General features: G+C 44.6%; 1 protein-coding gene across 1 annotated transcript in view; it reads left to right on the top strand.

Moving 5' to 3' along the window:
* Positions 1-1,119: 1,119 nt before the first annotated feature.
* Positions 1,120-19,109, top strand: part of LOC139419356 (LIM domain only protein 7-like) — an 85,073-nt gene continuing 67,083 nt past the window's right edge. Inside the window, exons 1-4 of the mRNA XM_071169296.1 lie at positions 1,120-1,582; positions 16,831-16,901; positions 17,036-17,105; positions 18,666-18,772. Coding sequence (XP_071025397.1) covers positions 1,484-1,582; positions 16,831-16,901; positions 17,036-17,105; positions 18,666-18,772 — 347 coding nt within the window. The 5' untranslated portion in view covers positions 1,120-1,483. The remainder of the gene's footprint in view (positions 1,583-16,830; positions 16,902-17,035; positions 17,106-18,665; positions 18,773-19,109) is intronic.

Below are 19,109 nucleotides of genomic sequence, written 5' to 3'. Positions count from 1 at the left end.
CCTCTGATCTGGAGGACTCACTAAACAGAGAACATCCCTGGTCATCCCTACTGCCTCTGATCTGGAGGACTGGGGGGGGCAGTTATCCCCTAGTGGGGGGGGAGGGACGTTATCCCCTAGTAGGGGGGTGGGCAGTTATCCCCTAGTAGGGGGGGAGGGACGTTATCCCCTAGTGGGGGGGTGGGCAGTTATCCCCTAGTAGGGGGGGGGGGGGACGTTATCCCCTAGTGGGGGGGTGGGCAGTTATCCCCTAGTAGGGGGGTGGGCAGTTATCCCCCTAGTGGGGGGGGCGAGTTTCCCCAAACACTCATCGATCATATTACTACTTACATCAAATTCTTGACATTTTTCTCTCAAAACAGGTGGATTGTTTATCGTAAAGCTTTTGTACTTCTATATTCCACTGGGGTTATAAATGTTCAATATATCTACAACTTCTTCAAAATGTCAAATGTGATCAATTTACCACAACTGTTTTGTTGAAATATCTCCAAGTTGTGATAAATAATTTGACATCTTGTGGTGTTAACGTGAATTACGGGGGAGATTTACCCCCGGGGGGGCAGTTACTCCTAGAACCCTACTATATTTTGACCCTTTAGAACATTATTTTTAAACAAATCTAAATGGAATTAAAAATAAATTTGCACTCTAAAAAAACTTCCATGGACATTATTAAATATGTAAATCATGTTAAGTAGCCTAATAATGAATCCATGTATTGATGTGAAAACAGATTTGTATTTATATGACTTAATCTGTTGGTAAAAATCAATTAAAAAAACTTGTTGAGAAAAAATGTCATTAAATAACAGAAGTCCAAAGTTATCGCTGTGGTCGTCGGACGGAATTTGTCCAGATCAGAGCTGGGAGCGCGTCGCCGTGGTTACAGACGCGGTGCGGCAGCGCGTCGCCGTGGTTACAGACGCGGTGCGGCAGCGCGTCGCCGTAGTTAGACACCGTGCGGCAGCGCGTTGCCGTGGTTACAGATGCGGTGAATCAACGCGACCTTTCTACTTCTCTGGCGCTCGGTGGCAGCAGCGTCACGTTGTCTCGCCAGCTGACCGGAATTATAACGCCACCGTTTGTAAAATACACACACCGCCCCAACCCCCCCCCCCTCCAACATTCTTCTATCCTCCCCGTCCTGCGGGCACCAGGACCGGCTGCTTGGCGTCTGTCTCGCGCCTGGCCGGTTGGAGGTTATTTTTAGTGTCCGGTTGGTTCGTGTTGCAGTGTGGGGAGTCACGATAGATCATTTTCCTCTACAGCCCAACCGGGAGACGCTCACGCCGAGTTACGGAGAATCCTGGTAGAATAACGGATATAACAGATACCGGCCCTCCGTGAGCCTTAACCGGTGGAAAAACAAGCCCAGCTGTCCGGTAGGAATTAAGGGACGACATTGCCGAGCTTTTCTTAACGGAGAAAGGATATTTAAACCCCACGAACGCACCATAGCCTACTGAAGCCGTTATCAGAGATGGCCAGCACCGGGACTGAGCGCGAGGAACCTCACGTTCCCCTGGACGAACTGAGACATCCGGAGCCTGCATTCATAGAGGCGCAGAAGTGGATCGAGGTGAGATGTCTGTATATATAAACAGGGGTTATTACCGGGGTTATAAATGTTATATTACAGTAGGAGGTTCTGGAGACCGGGGTTATAAATGTTATATTACAGTAAGGGTTATAAATGTTATATTACAGTAGGGGGTTATACATGTTATATTACAGTAGGGGTTATAAATGTTATATTACAGTAGGGGTTATAAATGTTATATTACAGTAGGGGGTTATAAATGTTATATTACAGTAGGGGTTATAAATGTTATATTACAGTAGGGGGTTATAAATGTTATATTACAGTAGGGGGTTATAAATGTTATATTACAGTAGGGGGTTATAAATGTTATTACAGAAGGGGGTTCTACATGTTATATTACAGTAGGGGGTTATAAATGTTATATTGCTGTAGGGGGTTCTGGACTGGAGACCTGGGACTGAGGGGATAGCCTATACATGTTATATTGCTGTAGGGGGTTCTGGACTGGAGACCTGGGACTGAGGGGATAGCCTATAAATGTTATATTGCTGTAGGGGGTTCTCGACTGGAGACCTGGGACTGAGGGGATAGCCTATAAATGTTATATTGCTGTAGGGGGTTCTGGGCTGGAGACCTGGGACTGAGGGGATAGCCTATAAATGTTATATTGCTGTAGGGGGTTCTGGACTGGAGACCTGGGACTGAGGGGATAGCCTATAAATGTTATATTGCTGTAGGGGGTTTTGGACTGGAGACCTGTGACTGAGGGGATAGCCTATAAATGTTATATTGCTGTAGGGGGTTCTGGACTGGAGACCTGGGACTGAGGGGATAGCCTATAAATGTACTGCCCTGTCACCTGTTGTCTCGCAGGGTGTCCGGTTACAACTTGACTAGAAGGCTCAATGTGGGACATTACTGCTGCGTGATGAAGTGTGTGTGTGTTTGAGTGAAACTAAGAGAATATTATCTAGTAAGGGATGGAACTTACTAGAATAGTATCTCTCCGTTCCTCTCGGTGGCCATGTTTGGTTTGTCTGAAGACACCTGGAGAGAGAAACCCGTTCCCCCTGAGCGCATGCACCAGAACCCCGCCTCCCGCAGGCGAGAGCCAGGAGATTCCGGATGGTAGCCATGGCAGTGAAAATGTGGACTAGTATTCACGCACATGGCTCTCTCTGTGATGTTTACAATCAATCATGTCGTTTCAGTGACTTCTGTGTGTGTCGGGGGGGAGGGTCTTGTTATTATGAGTAGATCTACATGGTAACCTGTTTTCCACCATCTGATTGGTGGACAGCGACTGAGTGAAATCTGATTGGTGGACAGCGACTGAGTGAAATCTGATTGGTGGACAGCGACTGAGTGAAATCTGATTGGTGGACAGCGACTGAGTGAAGTCAGCTAGTTCAACACTTCCTGTCTCAACCAGAGATCATGAGGATGATGATGGTATCTTTGGTATCTTGTCAATCACCACCTTCACACACACCTCAGCCAAATACATTTAAACTCTGTTTTTCCCAATTCCTGACATTTAGTCCAAGTAAAAATTATCTTTCTTAGGTCAGTTAGGATCACCACTTTATTTTAAGAATGTGAAATGTCAGAATAATAGTAGAGATAATTATTTATTTCAGCTTTTATTTCTTTCATCACATTCCCAGTGAGTCAGAAGTTTACGTACACTCAATTAGTATTTGGCATTGCCTTTAAATTGTTTAACTTGGGTCAAACATTTCAGGTAGCTTTCCATAAGCTTCCCACAATAAGTTGGGTGAATTTTGGCCCATTCCTCCTGATAGAGCTGGTGTAACTGAGTCAGATTTGTAGGCCTCCTTGCTCGCACACGCTTTTTCAGTTCTGCCCCACATTTTCTATGGGATTGAGGTCAGGGCTTTGTGATGGCCACTCAAATACCTTGACTTTGTTGTCTTTAAGCCATTTTGCCACAACTTTGGAAGTATGCTTGGGGTCATTGTCCATTTGGGCCTTCGAAATTAGGCTCCAGGTTCTAAACGACATCATAACCGCCATCGATAAGAGACATTACTGTGCAGCCGTATTCATCGACCTGGCCAGGGCATTTGACTCTGTCAATCACAACATTCTTATTGGCAGACTCGACAGCCTTGGTTTCTCAAATGACTGCCTCGCCTGGTTTACCAACTACTTCTCTGATAGAGTTCAGTGTGTCAAATCGGAGGGCCTGTTGTCTGGACCTCTGACAGTCTCTATGGGTGTGCCACAGGGTTCAATTCTCGGTCCGACTCTCTTTTCTGTATACATCAATGATGTTGCTCTTGCTGCTGGTGATTCTCTGATCCACCTCTACGCAGACGACATCATTCTGTTTACTTCTTCTTCTTTGGACACTGTGTTAACTAACCTCCAGACGAGCTTCAATGCCATACAACTCTCCTTCCGTGGCCTCCAACTGCTCTTAAACGCAAGTAAAACTAAATGCATGCTTTTCAATCGATCCCTGCCCACACCTGCTCGCCCGTCCAGCATCACTACTCTGGACGGTTCTGACTTAGAATACGTGGACAACTACAAATACCTGGGTGTCTGGTTAGACTGTAAACTCTCCTTCCAGACTCACATTAAGCATCTCCAATCCAAAATTAAAACTAGAATCGGCTTCCTATATCGCAACAAAGCATCCTTCACTCATGCTGCCAAACATACCCTCGTAAAACTGACTATCCTACCGATCCTCGACTTCGGTGATGTCATCTATAAAATAGCCTCCAACACTCTACTCAGCAAACTGGATGCAGTCTATTACAGTGCCATCCGTTTTGTCACCAAAGTCCCATATACTACTCACCACTGCGACCTGTACGCTCTCGTTGGTTGGTCCTCGCTTCATACTCGTCGTCAAACCCACTGGCTACAGGTTATCTACAAGTCTCTGCTAGGTAAAGCCCCGCCTTATCTCAGCTCACTGGTCACCATAGCAGCACCCACTCGTAGCACGCGCTCCAGCAGGTATATCTCACTGGTCACCCCCAAAGCCAATTCCTCCTTTGGTCGTCTTTCCTTCCAGTTCTCTGCTGCCCATGACTGGAACGAATTGCAAAAATCTCTGAGGCTGGAGACTCACATCTCCCTCACTAGCTTTAAGCACCAGCTGTCAGAGCATTTTACAGATCACTGCACCTGTACTTAGCCTATCTGTAAACAGCCCATCTATCTACCTACCTCATCCCCATACTGGTATTTATTTATTTATTTAGCTCCTTTGCACCCCAGTATCTCTACCTGCACATTCATCTTCTGCCGATCTACCATTCCAGTGTTTAATTGCTATATTGTTATTACTTCGCCACCATGGCCTATTTATTTCCTTAACTTACCTAATTTGCACTCACTGTATATAGACTTTTTGTTTTCTTTTGTTCTACTGTATTATTGACTGTATGTTTTGTTTATTCCATGTGTAACTCTGTGTTGTATTGTGTCGAATTGCTACGCTTTATCTTGGCCAGGTCACAGTTGCAAATGAGAACTTGTTCTCAACTAGCCTACCTGGTTAAATAAAGGTGTTCTCAACTAGCCTACCTGGTTAAATAAAGGTGTTCTCAACTAGCCTACCTGGTTAAATAAAGGTGTTCTCAACTAGCCTACCTGGTGAAATAAAGGTGTTCTCAACTAGTCTACCTGGTTAAATAAAGGTGTTCTCAACTAGCCTACCTGGTTAAATTAAGGTGAAATAATTTTTTAATGCGACCAAGCTTTAACTTCCTGACTGATGTCTTGAGATGTTGCTACATAATTTTCCTACCTCATGCCATCTATTTTGTGAAGTGCACCAGTCCCTCCTGCAGCAAAGCACCCCCACAACATGATGCTGGCACCCCCGTGTTTCACGGTTGGGATGGTGTTCTTCAGCTCGCAAGCCTCCCCCTATTTCCTCCAAACATAACAATGGTCATTATGGCCAAACAGTTCTATTTTTGATTCATCAGACCAGAGGACATTTCTCCAAAAAGTACGATCTTCGTCCCCATGTGCAGTTGCAAACCGTAGTCTGGCTTTTTTACGGCGGTTTTGGAGCAGTGGCTTCTTCCTTGCCGAGCGGCCTTTCAGGTTATATCGATACAGGACTTGTTTTACTGTGGATATAGATACTTTTGCACCTGTTTCCTCCAGCATCTTCACAAGGTCCTTTGCTGTTGTTCTGCGATTGATTTGCACTTTTCGCACCAAAGTACTTTCATCTCTAGGAGACAGAACGCGTCTCCTTCCTGAGCGGTATGACGGCTGCGTGGTCCCATGGTGTTTATACTTGTGTACTATTGTTTGTACAGATGAACGTGGTTCCTTCAGGTGTTTGGAAATTGCTCCCAAGGATGAACCAGACTTGTGGAGGTCTACAATTTATTTTCTGAGGTCTTGGTTGATTTCTTTTGATTGTCCCATGATGTCAAGCAAAGAGGCACTGAGTTTGAAGGCCTTTAAATACATCCACAGGTACACCTCCAATTGACTCAAATTATGTCAATTAGCCTATCGGAAGCTTCTAAAGGCATGAAATCATTTTCTGGAATTTTCCATGCTGTTTATTAAAGGCAGAGTAAACTTAGTGTATGTAAACTTCTGACCCACTGGAATTGTGACACAGTGAATTATAATCTGTCTGTAAACAATTGTTGGAAAAATGACTTGTGTCATGCACAAGTAGATGTCCTAACCGACTTGCCAAAACTATAGTTTGTTAACAAGAAAAATGAGTTTTAATGACTCCAAACTAAGTGAATGTAAACTTCTGACTTCAACTGTAGGTAGCACACAGGAGGACATTTATCTCTGTTGAGATCATTTCCTTTTTAATTTATAGCCAGAGGTAAAATTTTCCTGTTTTGACTAATTTAATAGAGTGGGTTAGGTCTGCTCAATACCAAATTAGCATACCCCCTGAGTCTTTTCCCTGTTTCACACCTGGTAGTGTGGTGGATGGGACTACCAGCTCTCTGTAACCTAGAGGACAACCAGTGGGTCCATCTCCTCTATACCACCCGCCTGGTAGTGTGGTGGATGGGACTACCAGCTCTCTGTAACCTAGAGGACAACCAGTGGGTCCATCTCCTCTATACCACCCACCTGCTAGTTTGGTGGATGGGACTACCAGCTCTCTGTAACCTAGAGAGTAACCAGTGGGTCCATCTCCTCTATACCACCCACCTGGTAGTTTGGTGGATGGGACTACCAGCTCTCTGTAACCTAGAGGGTAACCAGTGGGTCCATCTCCTCTATACTACCCACCTGGTAGTGTGGTGGATGGGACTACCAGCTCTCTGTAACCTAGAGGACAACCAGTGGGTCCATCTCCTCTATACCACCCACCTGCTAGTTTGGTGGATGGGACTACCAGCTCTCTGTAACCTAGAGGACAACCAGTGGGTCCATCTCCTCTATACCATGTTTCTTGTAGGATGACAATGTCTATATTTCTGATTTCTTTGGTGAAGTCCAGGTTCCTGCTCATTAGGCCAAAGACAGATGACCTCAGATCTGGTATATTCCAGGATCAGATAGTATGTGCGTCTGTCTTTCTCTCCCTTTCTCTCTCTCTCATCTATCTCTCTCTCTCCACCTGTCTCTCTCAATCTGTCTCTTTCTGTCTCTCTCTTCTTAATTCTCTAGTTATTTATGACTGGTAAGGCTGCCTCTCTTTCATGCGTGTGTGTGTCTGTCTGTGTGCGTGTGTGTGTGACATTGGTGTCCAAGGAAACATAACAGCAGTAGCCTTTCAGGTTAGTTTGTCTCCTCGAGGCCCCGACCCCTGCATGGCACAGCGGCCACATAGAAATGTGTGTTCTAGAACAGAGATACCTCTGACGTGTGTGTGTGTGTGTGTGTGTGTGTGTGTTTTTTACATGCCAGATGTCACAGCTGTCCTTGCAGCGATTAATTGGAATAGCTTCAGATGTCCAACTGCAATATCTCTGTGGGTGTGTGTATGTGCTTGTGTGTGTGTGTAATCTGGAGAGTTAGATGCAGAGAGAGTCCGTACAATAATTATACATTTGATTAATATAGATTATAGAAAATGATTATATGAAATAATGCTTGATTGGGCCTCCCTCGTCGCGCCGCGGACTAAGGCACCGCATCGCAGTGTTCAGGCGTCACTACAGATCCAGTTGGTAGACTGGGTTAATAACCTGATGTTGAGTCAGTAGAATAGTGTCTATCGTTGGATGTTGAGTCAGGAGAATAGTGTCTATCGTTGGTAGACTGGGGTTAATAATCTGATGTTGAGTCAGTAGAATAGTGTCTATCGTTGGTAGACGGGGTTAATAATCTGATGTTGAGTCAGTAGAATACTGTCTATCGTTGGTAGACTGGGGTTAATAATCTGATGTTGAGTCAGTAGAATAGTGTCTATCGTTGGTAGACTGGGTTAATAATCTGATGTTGAGTCAGTAGAATAGTGTCTATCGTTGGTAGACTGGGGTTAATAATCTGATGTTGAGTCAGTAGAATAGTGTCTATCGTTGGTAGACTGAGGTTAATAATCTGATGTTGAGTCAGTAGAATAGTGTCTATCGTTGGTAGACTGGGGTTAATAATCTGATGTTGAGTCAGTAGAATAGTGTCTATCGTTGGTAGACTGGGTTAATAACCTGATGTTGAGTCAGTAGAATAGTGTCTATCGTTGGATGTTGAATCAGTAGAATAGTGTCTATCGTTGGATGTTGAGTCAGTAGAATAGTGTCTATCGTTGGTAGACTGGGTTAATAATCTGATGTTGAGTCAGTAGAATAGTGTCTATCGTTGGTAAACTGGGGTTAATAATCTGATGTTGAGTCAGTAGAATAGTGTCTATCGTTGGTAGACTGGGGTTAATAATCAAATCAAATCAAATTTTATTTGTCACATACACATGGTTAGCAGATGTTAATGCGAGTGTAGCGAAATGCTTGTGCTTCTAGTTCCGACAATGCATTAATAACAAGTAATCTAACTAACAATTCCAAAACTACTGTCTTGTACACAGTGTAAGGGGATAAAGAATATGTACATAAGGATATATGAATGAGTGATGGTACAGAGCAGCATAGGCAAGATACAGTAGATGGTATCGGGTACAGTATGTACAAATGAGATGAGTATGTAAACAAAGTGGCATAGTATAGTATAAAGTGGCTAGTGATACATGTATTACATAAGGATACCGTCGATGATATAGAGTACAGTATATACGTATGCGTATGAGATGAATAATGTAGGGTAAGTAACATTTATATAAGGTAGCATTGTTTAAAGTGGCTAGTGATATATTTACATCATTTCCCATCAATTCCCATTATTAAAGTGGCTGGAGTTGAGTCAGTGTCAGTGTGTTGGCAGCAGCCACTCAGTGTTAGTGGTGGCTGTTTAACAGTCTGATGGCCTTGAGATAGAAGCTGTTTTTCAGTCTCTCGGTCCCAGCTTTGATGCACCTGTACTGACCTCGCCTTCTGGATGATAGCGGGGTGAACAGGCAGTGGCTCGGGTGGTTGATGTCCTTGATGATCTTTATGGCCTTCCTGTGACATCGGGTGGTGTAGGTGTCCTGGAGGGCAGGTAGTTTGCCCCCGGTGATGCGTTGTGCAGACCTCACTACCCTCTGGAGAGCCTTACGGTTGAGGGCGGTGCAGTTGCCATACCAGGCGGTGATACAGCCCGCCAGGATGCTCTCGATTGTGCATCTGTAGAAGTTTGTGAGTGCTTTTGGTGACAAGCCGAATTTCTTCAGCCTCCTGAGGTTGAAGAGGCGCTGCTGCGCCTTCTTCACGATGCTGTCTGTGTGAGTGGACCAATTCAGTTTGTCTGTGATGTGTATGCCGAGGAACTTAAAACTTGCTACCCTCTCCACTACTGTTCCATCGATGTGGATAGGGGGGTGTTCCCTCTGCTGTTTCCTGAAGTCCACAATCATCTCCTTAGTTTTGTTGACGTTGAGTGTGAGGTTGTTTTCCTGACACCACACTCCGAGGGCCCTCACCTCCTCCCTGTAGGCCGTCTCATCGTTGTTGGTAATCAAGCCTACCACTGTTGTGTCGTCCGCAAACTTGATGATTGAGTTGGAGGCGTGCGTGGCCACGCAGTCGTGGGTGAACAGGGAGTACAGGAGAGGGCTCAGAACGCAACCTTGTGGGGCCCCAGTGTTGAGGATCAGCGGGGAGGAGATGTTGTTGCCTACCCTCACCACCTGGGGGCGGCCCGTCAGGAAGTCCAGTACCCAGTTGCACAGGGCGGGGTCGAGACCCAGGGTCTCGAGCTTGATGACGAGCTTGGAGGGTACTATGGTGTTGAATGCCGAGCTGTAGTCGATGAACAGCATTCTCACATAGGTATTCCTCTTGTCCAGATGGGTTAGGGCAGTGTGCAGTGTGGTTGAGATTGCATCGTCTGTGGACCTATTTGGGCGGTAAGCAAATTGGAGTGGGTCTAGGGTGTCAGGTAGGGTGGAGGTGATATGGTCCTTGACTAGTCTCTCAAAGCACTTCATGATGACGGATGTGAGTGCTACGGGGCGGTAGTCATTTAGCTCAGTTACCTTAGCTTTCTTGGGAACAGGAACAATGGTGGCCCTCTTGAAGCATGTGGGAACAGCAGACTGGTATAGGGATTGATTGAATATGTCCGTAAACACACCGGCCAGCTGGTCTGCGCATGCTCTGAGGGCGCGGCTGGGGATGCCATCTGGGCCTGCAGCCTTGCGAGGGTTAACACGTTTAAATGTCTTACTCACCTCGGCTGCAGTGAAGGAGAGACCGCATGTTTTCGTTGCAGGCCGTGTCAGTGGCACTGTATTGTCCTCAAAGCGGGCAAAAAAGTTATTTAGTCTGCCTGGGAGCAAGACATCCTGGTCCGTGACTGGGCTGGGTTTCTTCCTGTAGTCCGTGATTGACTGTAGACCCTGCCACATGCCTCTTGTGTCTGAGCCGTTGAATTGAGATTCTACTTTGTCTCTGTACTGGCGCTTAGCTTGTTTGATAGCCTTGCGGAGGGAATAGCTGCACTGTTTGTATTCGGTCATGTTACCAGACACCTTGCCCTGATTAAAAGCAGTGGTTCGCGCTTTCAGTTTCACACGAATGCTGCCATCAATCCACGGTTTCTGGTTAGGGAATGTTTTAATCGTTGCTATGGGAACGACATCTTCAACGCACGTTCTAATGAACTCGCACACCGAATCAGCGTATTCGTCAATGTTGTTATCTGACGCAATACGAAACATCTCCCAGTCCACGTGATGGAAGCAGTCTTGGAGTGTGGAGTCAGCTTGGTCGGACCAGCGTTGGACAGACCTCAGCGTGGGAGCCTCTTGTTTTAGTTTCTGTCTGTAGGCAGGGATCAACAAAATGGAGTCGTGGTCAGCTTTTCCGAAAGGGGGGCGGGGCAGGGCCTTATATGCGTCGCGGAAGTTAGAGTAACAATGGTCCAAGGTCTTTCCTCCCCTGGTTGCGCAATCGATATGCTGATAAAATTTGGGGAGTCTTGTTTTCAGATTAGCCTTGTTAAAATCCCCAGCTACAATGAATGCAGCCTCCGGATAAATTGTTTCCAGTTTGCAGAGAGTTAAATAAAGTTCGTTCAGAGCCATCGATGTGTCTGCTTGGGGGGGGATATATACGGCTGTGATTATAATCGAAGAGAATTCTCTTGGTAGATAATGCGGTCTACATTTGATTGTGAGGAATTCTAAATCAGGTGAACAGAAGGATTTGAGTTCCTGTATGTTTCTTTCATCGCACCATGTCACGTTAGTCATAAGGCATACGCCCCCGCCCCTCTTTTTACCAGAAAGATGTTTTTTCCTGTCTGCGCGATGCGTGGAGAAACCTGTTGGCTGCACCGCTTCGGATTGCGTCTCTCCAGTAAGCCACGTTTCCGTGAAGCAAAGAACGTTACAGTCTCTGATGTCCCTCTGGAATGCTACCCTTGCTCGGATTTCATCAACCTTGTTGTCAAGAGACTGGACATTGGCAAGAAGAATGCTAGGGAGTGGTGCGCGCTGTGCCCGTCTCCGGAGTCTGACCAGAAGACCGCCTCGTTTCCCTCTCTTTCGGAGTCGTTTTTTTGGGTCGCTGCATAGGATCCACTCCGTTGTCCTGTTTGTAAGGCAGAACACAGGATCCGCGTCGCGAAAAACATATTCTTGGTCGTACTGATGGTGAGTTGATGCTGATCTTATATTCAGTAGTTCTTCTCGACTGTATGTAATGAAACCTAAGATGACCTGGGGTACTAATGTAAGAAATAACACGTAAAAAAACAAAAAACTGCATAGTTTCCTAGGAACGCGAAGCGAGGCGGCCATCTCTGTCGGCGCCGGAAGTGAATCTGATGTTGATTCAGTAGAATAGTGTCTCGTTGGATGTTGAGTCAGTAGAATAGTGTCTATCGTTGGTAGACTGGGCCTGCCATCATTCACTATGAACTGGACTGTGTGTTTACAGGCAGTAGGGCCTGTCATCATTCACTATGAACTGGAATGTGTGTTTACAGGCAGTAGGGCCTGTCATCATTCACTTTGAACTGGACTGTGTGTTTACAGGCAGTAGGGCCTGTCATCATTCACTATGAACTGGACTGTGTTTACAGGCAGTAGGGCCTGTCATCATTCACTATGAACTGGACTGTGTGTTTACAGGCAGTAGGGCCTGTCATCATTCACTATGAACTGGACTGTGTGTTTACAGGCAGTAGGGCCTGTCATCATTCACTATGAACTGGACTGTGTTTACAGGCAGTAGGGCCTGTCATCATTCACTATGAACTGGACTGTGTGTTTACAGGCAGTAGGGCCTGTCATCATTCACTATGAACTGGACTGTGTGTTTACAGGCAGTAGGGCCTGTCATCATTCACTATGAACTGGACTGTGTGTTTACAGGCAGTAGGGCCTGTCATTATTCACTATGAACTGGACTGTGTGTTTACAGGCAGTAGGGCCTGTCATCATTCACTATGAACTGGACTGTGTGTTTACAGGCAGTAGGGCCTGCCATCATTCACTATGAACTGGACTGTGTGTTTACAGGCAGTAGGGCCCATCATTCACTATGAACTGGACTGTGTGTTTACAGGCAGTAGGGCCTGTCATCATTCACTATGAACTGGACTGTGTGTTTACAGGCAGTAGGGCCTGTCATCATTCACTATGAACTGGACTGTGTGTTTACAGGCAGTAGGGCCTGCCATCATTCACTATGAACTGGACTGTGTGTTTACAGGCAGTAGGGCCTGCCATCATTCACTATGAACTGGACTGTGTGTTTACAGGCAGTAGGGCCTGTCATCATTCACTATGAACTGGACTGTGTGTTTACAGGCAGTAGGGCCTGCCATCATTCACTTTGAACTGGACTGTGTGTTTACAGGCAGTAGGGCCTGTCATCATTCACTATGAACTGGACTGTGTGTTTACAGGCAGTAGGGCCTGTCATCATTCACTATGAACTGGACTGTGTGTTTACAGGCAGTAGGCCCTGTCATCATTCACTATGAACTGGACTGTGTGTTTACAGGCAGCAGGGCCTGCCATCATTCACTATGAACTGGACTGTGTGTTTACAGGCAGTAGGCCCTGTCATCATTCACTATGAACTGGACTGTGTGTTTACAGGCAGTAGGGCCTGCCATCATTCACTATGAACTGGACTGTGTTTACAGGCAGTAGGGCCTGTCATCATTCACTATGAACTGGACTGTGTGTTTACAGGCAGTAGGGCCCATCATTCACTATGAACTGGACTGTGTTTACAGGCAGTAGGGCCTGTCATCATTCACTATGAACTGGACTGTGTGTTTACAGGCAGTAGGGCCTGCCATCATTCACTATGAACTGGACTGTGTGTTTACAGGCAGTAGGGCCTGCCATCATTCACTATGAACTGGACTGTGTGTTTACAGGCAGTAGGGCCTGTCATCATTCACTATGAACTGGACTGTGTGTTTACAGGCAGTAGGGCCTGCCATCATTCACTATGAACTGGACTGTGTGTTTACAGGCAGTAGGGCCTGTCATCATTCACTATGAACTGGACTGTGTGTTTACAGGCAGTAGGGCCTGTCATCATTCACTATGAACTGGACTGTGTGTTTACAGGCAGTAGGGCCTGCCATCATTCACTATGAACTGGACTGTGTGTTTACAGGCAGTAAGACCTGCCATCATTCACTATGAACTGGACTGTGTGTTTACAGGCAGTAACAACAGCGTGACTTCAGATCATTAGAACACATTCACCAAAAGACACAAAATACACCTGAATAGATTTCTGTAAATATTTAAAAACACAACGGGAGTCCTCATACATTAGGGAACTTTACAGTCCTATTGATTAAACAACCATGAAAAGGCAGGCTCTCGCTCCCTCAGTTATACACATCAACAACAACCAGATCAACAACTTATGCTAGCCAGAACAAGATGAACTCATGTCTAACAAAGGAACATTAGGTAAACCCTCTCAAACTTTTCCAGCTAGTTGGCTGTCAAAATTGGACTGATAAACGACGGAGCTTACCCACCAATGCATGCTTGTCCCAACCCACGCTTTGACAACTGAATGGGAACTTGCCTGCCCTCACATTTGATCGATGCCAAATACATTTGATTGACAACTAATGGTGCGTTCATAATTGCCTCCAGTGTGTCAGAATGCGATCTGGGTCGTTTGTAAATTCAGAGCGTTTCGCTGTCTCAGTGTTCTGTTATGGAAGGTTGTGTCAACTACAACAATGAACTGTATCCATCTATTCTGACAACAATGTCTCAGTGTTCTGTTATGGAAGGTTGAGTCAACTACAACAATGTCTCAGTGTTCTGTTATGGAAGGTTGTGTCAACTACAACAATGTCTCAGTGTTCTGTTATGGAAGGTTGAGTCAACTACAACAATGTCTCAGTGTTCTGTTATGGAAGGTTGAGTCAACTACAACAATGTCTCAGTGTTCTGTTATGGAAGGTTGAGTCAACTACAACAATGTATCAGTGTTCTGTTATGGAAGGTTGAGTCAACTACAACAATGTCTCAGTGTTCTGTTATGGAAGGTTGAGACAACTACAACAATGTCTCAGTGTTCTGTTATGGAAGGTTGAGTCAACTACAACAATGTCTCAGTGTTCTGTTATGGAAGGTTGAGTCAACTACAACAATGTCTCAGTGTTCTGTTATGGAAGGTTGAGCCAACTACAACAATGTCTCAGTGTTCTGTTATGGAAGGTTGAGTCAACTACAACAATGTCTCAGTGTTCTGTTATAGAAGGTTGAGTCAACTACAACAATGTCTCAGTGTTCTGTTATGGAAGGTTGAGTCAACTACAACAATGTCTCAGTGTTCTGTTATGGAAGGTTGAGTCAACTACAACAATGTCTCAGTGTTCTGTTATGGAAGGTTGAGTCAACTACAACAATGTCTCAGTGTTTTGTTATGGAAGGTTGTGTCAACTACAACAATGTCTTATTCTACGTCATGGATTTTTGGCTCAAATAGAACATATTTTTAAAACCCCTTTACGAAGTTGGTTTTGTAGCATGAACTGGGAATGTGATATTTTTGACTGATATTATGATTGTCTGTTTGTTTCATGCTTGCCAAGTAGTTAAAACACTTCCCCTTCCACTCTACATTATTACTGTAATGATGCTCTTATTACATATGTGTTAACTGTTGTTACTTCTGTTGTCAATTCACTTGTTTCATATGTTGTTAATGTTGTTACCAATTTGAATAAATGTATTTGATGTACAAATGTATTGTTTTTCTGACATTTAGATTTCAGGAAGAATTTCCCTGAAACTTCCCTGTAAATGTACAGAATTATACTGGCAACAGAGTTGGCAGCTTTTACAGTAAGGAAATATTACTGTAAAATACACTATAAACTGGGTGGTTGGAGCCCTGAATGCTGATTGACTGAAAGTCGTGGTATACCACGGTTTGACAAAACATATTTTTACTTTTCTAATTACGTTGGTAACCAGTTTATAATAGCAATAAGGCACCTCGGGGGTTTGTGGTATATGGCCAATATACCACGGTTCCACATTCCCTCGTGCCTTATTGCTTAATTATAGCATCAATGCTGTTAAGCAAATGTACAGTGTTATGCCGGCAACTCTGGTGCCAGTATAATGCTGTACATTTACAGAGAAAAGACAGGGTAGATCCTGGCTAAACCCTTTTAAAACCTGGTTAGAACCTCTTTATAACCTGGTTGGAACCTCTTTATAACCTGGTTAGAACCTCTTTATTAACCTGGTTAGAACCTCTTTATTAACCTGGTTAGAACCTCTTTATAACCTGGCTAGAACCTCTTTATAACCTGGTTAGAACCTCTTTATAACCTTGTTTGAACCTCTTTAGAACCTGGCTAGAACCTCTTTATAACCTGGTTAGAACCTCTTTATAACCTTGTTTGAACCTCTTTAGAACCTGGCTAGAACCTCTTTAGTACCTCTAAGCTGGTTAGAACCTCTTTATAACCTGGTTAGAACCTCGCTAGAACCTGGTTAGAACCTCGCTAGAACCTGGTTAGAACCTCTTTATAACCTGGTTAGAACCTCTTTATAACCTGGTTAGAACCTCTTTACAACCTGGTTAGAACCATTTTTAACCTGGTTAGAACCTTTTTTAACCTGGTTAGAACCTGGTTAGAACCTCTTTAGAACCTTGTTTGAACCTCTTTAGAACCTTTTTAGAACCCTTTTAGAACCTGGCTAGAACCTCTTTATAACCTGGTTAGAACCTCTTTGTAACCTTGTTTGAACCTCTTTAGAACATTTTAGAACCTGGCTAGAACTTCTTTAGTACCTCTTTTAAGCTGGTTAGAACATCTTTATAACCTGGTTAGAACCTCTTTATAAGCTGGTTAGAACCTCGCTAGAACCTGGTTAGAACCTTGCTAGAACCTGGTTAGAACCTCTTTATAACCTGGTTAGAACCTATTTATAACCTGGTTAGAACCTCTTTATAACCTGGTTAGAACCTCTTTATAACCTTGTTTGAACCTCTTTAGAACTGTGTTTGAAACTCTTTAGAACATTTTAGAAGCCGGCTAGAACCTCTTTATAACCTTGTTTGAACCTTTTTAGAACCTGGCTAGAACCTGGCTAGAACCTCTTTAGAACCTGTCTAGAACCTGGCTAGAACCTCTTTAGAAACTCTTTAGAACCTGGTTAGAACCTCTTTAGAACCTGGCTAGAACCTCTTTAGAACCTTGTTATAACCTGGTTAGAACCTCTATAGAACCGTGATGATGTGTGTTCTCCCCAGGAGGTGACGGGAAAAAGTTTCGGTGAGAAGGACTTCCGGAGCGGCCTGGAGAACGGGATCCTGCTCTGCGAGTGAGTCTGTGACCTCACTTCCGCCTTTGAAATCCCCACAATCCTCTGCTGTTCCACTGTCTCTCATTAAACACACACACACACACACATACATACTGAGTGTAGTGTAGTATTTGTCTGTGTGTCTCTTCCAGGTTACTGTGTTCCATCAGACCAGGTTTGGTCCAGAAAATCAACAGACTACCCTCGCCCATCGCTGGACTGGTCAGTACCACTAAATCAAATGGTTTAGAAACTCCTTTCTACATCAGCTGATATCTCAAAGTGCTGTACAGAAACCCAGCCTAAAACCCCAAACAGCAAGCAATGCAGGTGTAGAAGCACGGAGGCTAGGAAAAACTCCCTAGAAAGGCAGGAACCTAAGAACAAACCTAGATAGGAGCCAGGCTCTGAAGAGTGGCCAGTCTTCTGGTACTATACTAATGTTACCTAACCAATAACTAGGCTGTACTGGGTAGAGAGGAACCAGGCTCTGAAGAGTGGCCAGTCTTCTGGTACTATACTAATGTTACCTAACCAATAACTAGGCTGTACTGGGTAGAGAGGAACCAGGCTCTGAAGAGTGACCAGTCTTCTGGGACTATACTAATATTACCTAACCAATAACTAGGCTGTACTGGGTAGAGAGGAACCAGGCTCTGAAGAGTGGCCAGTCTTCTGGTACTATACTAATGTTACCTAACCAATAACTAGGCTGTACTGGGTAGAGAGGAACCAGGCTCTGAAGAGTGGCCAGTCTTCTGGTACTATACTAATGTTACCTAACCAATAACTAGGCTGTACTGGGTAGAGAGGAACCAGGCTCTGAAGAGTGGCCAGTCTTCTGGGACTATACTAATGTTACCTAACCAATAACTAGGCTGTACTGGGTAGAGAGGAACCAGGCTCTGAAGAGTGGCCAGTCTTCTGGGACTATACTAATGAACCAGGCTACTGCACCAATACTACACTAATGCTACACTAGACTACACTAATGCTGCACTACTACTGCACTACTACTGCACTACTACTGCACTAATACTGCACTAATACTACACTAATACCGCACTAATACTGCACTAATACTACACAAATACTACACTAATACTGCACTAATGCTGCACTACTACTGCACTAATACTGCACTAATACTGCACTAATACTGCACTAATACTACACAAATACTACACTGATATTGCACTAATACTGCACTAATACTGCACTAATGCTACGCGAATACTACACTAATACGGCACTAATACCGCGCTAATACTACACTAGTACTACACTGATACCACACGAATACTACACTACTACTACACTAATACCCCACTAATACTACACTAATGCTACACTAATACTACACCAATACTGCACTAATACTACACTAATACTATGCTAATGCTGCACTAATACTACACTAGTACTACACTGATACCACCCGAATACAACACTACTACTACACTAATACCCCACTAATGCTACACTAATACTACACCAATACTGCACTAATACTACACTAATACTATGCTAATGCTGCACTAATACTGCACTAATATTGCATTAATATTGCACTAATAGTGTTGCCTATGCCCATTGCTGGACTGGTCAGTATTATACTACTATATTACTACAATACTACTGCTATACTGCTACACTACTACTGCAATGCTACTAATAAACTAAACCTCTACTCTCTTTCCCTCTCTCCCTCCTCCCTCCCCCTCCCTCCCCATTCCTCTCCCTCCTCCCCCCCATTCCTCTCCCTCCTCCCCCCATCCACAGGACAACCTGTCAGTGTTCCTCAGAGGCTGTGAGGAGTTGGGTCTGAAAGGTTCCCAGCTGTTTAATCCGGGAGACCTTCAAGACACCTCCATACAAGCAAACCTCAGGTTAGAGAGAAACGTGCATGCGTGCGTATATATAAATATATACAGTATATAACTAGGCCCCTATCAAGGCCTGAACTGTCCTCCAGAAATCACTCAGAAACCCTTCCTCTCCCTATCAAGGCCTGAACTGTCCTCCAGAAATCACTCAGAAACCCTTCCTCTCCCTATCAAGGCCTGAACTGTCCTCCAGAAATCACTCAGAAACCCTTCCTCTCCCTATCAAGGCCTGAACTGTCCTCCAGAAATCACTCAGAAACCCTTCCTCTCCCTATCAAGACCTGAACTGTCCTCCAGAAACCCTTCCCCTCCCTATCAAGGCCTGAACTATCCTCCAGAA

Source organism: Oncorhynchus clarkii, chromosome 10 (genome assembly GCF_045791955.1).
Source record: "Oncorhynchus clarkii lewisi isolate Uvic-CL-2024 chromosome 10, UVic_Ocla_1.0, whole genome shotgun sequence".
Taxonomy (NCBI): domain Eukaryota; kingdom Metazoa; phylum Chordata; class Actinopteri; order Salmoniformes; family Salmonidae; genus Oncorhynchus; species Oncorhynchus clarkii.
Note: the sequence above shows the minus strand (reverse complement) of the source record. Positions and strands in the feature narration are given on the sequence as shown.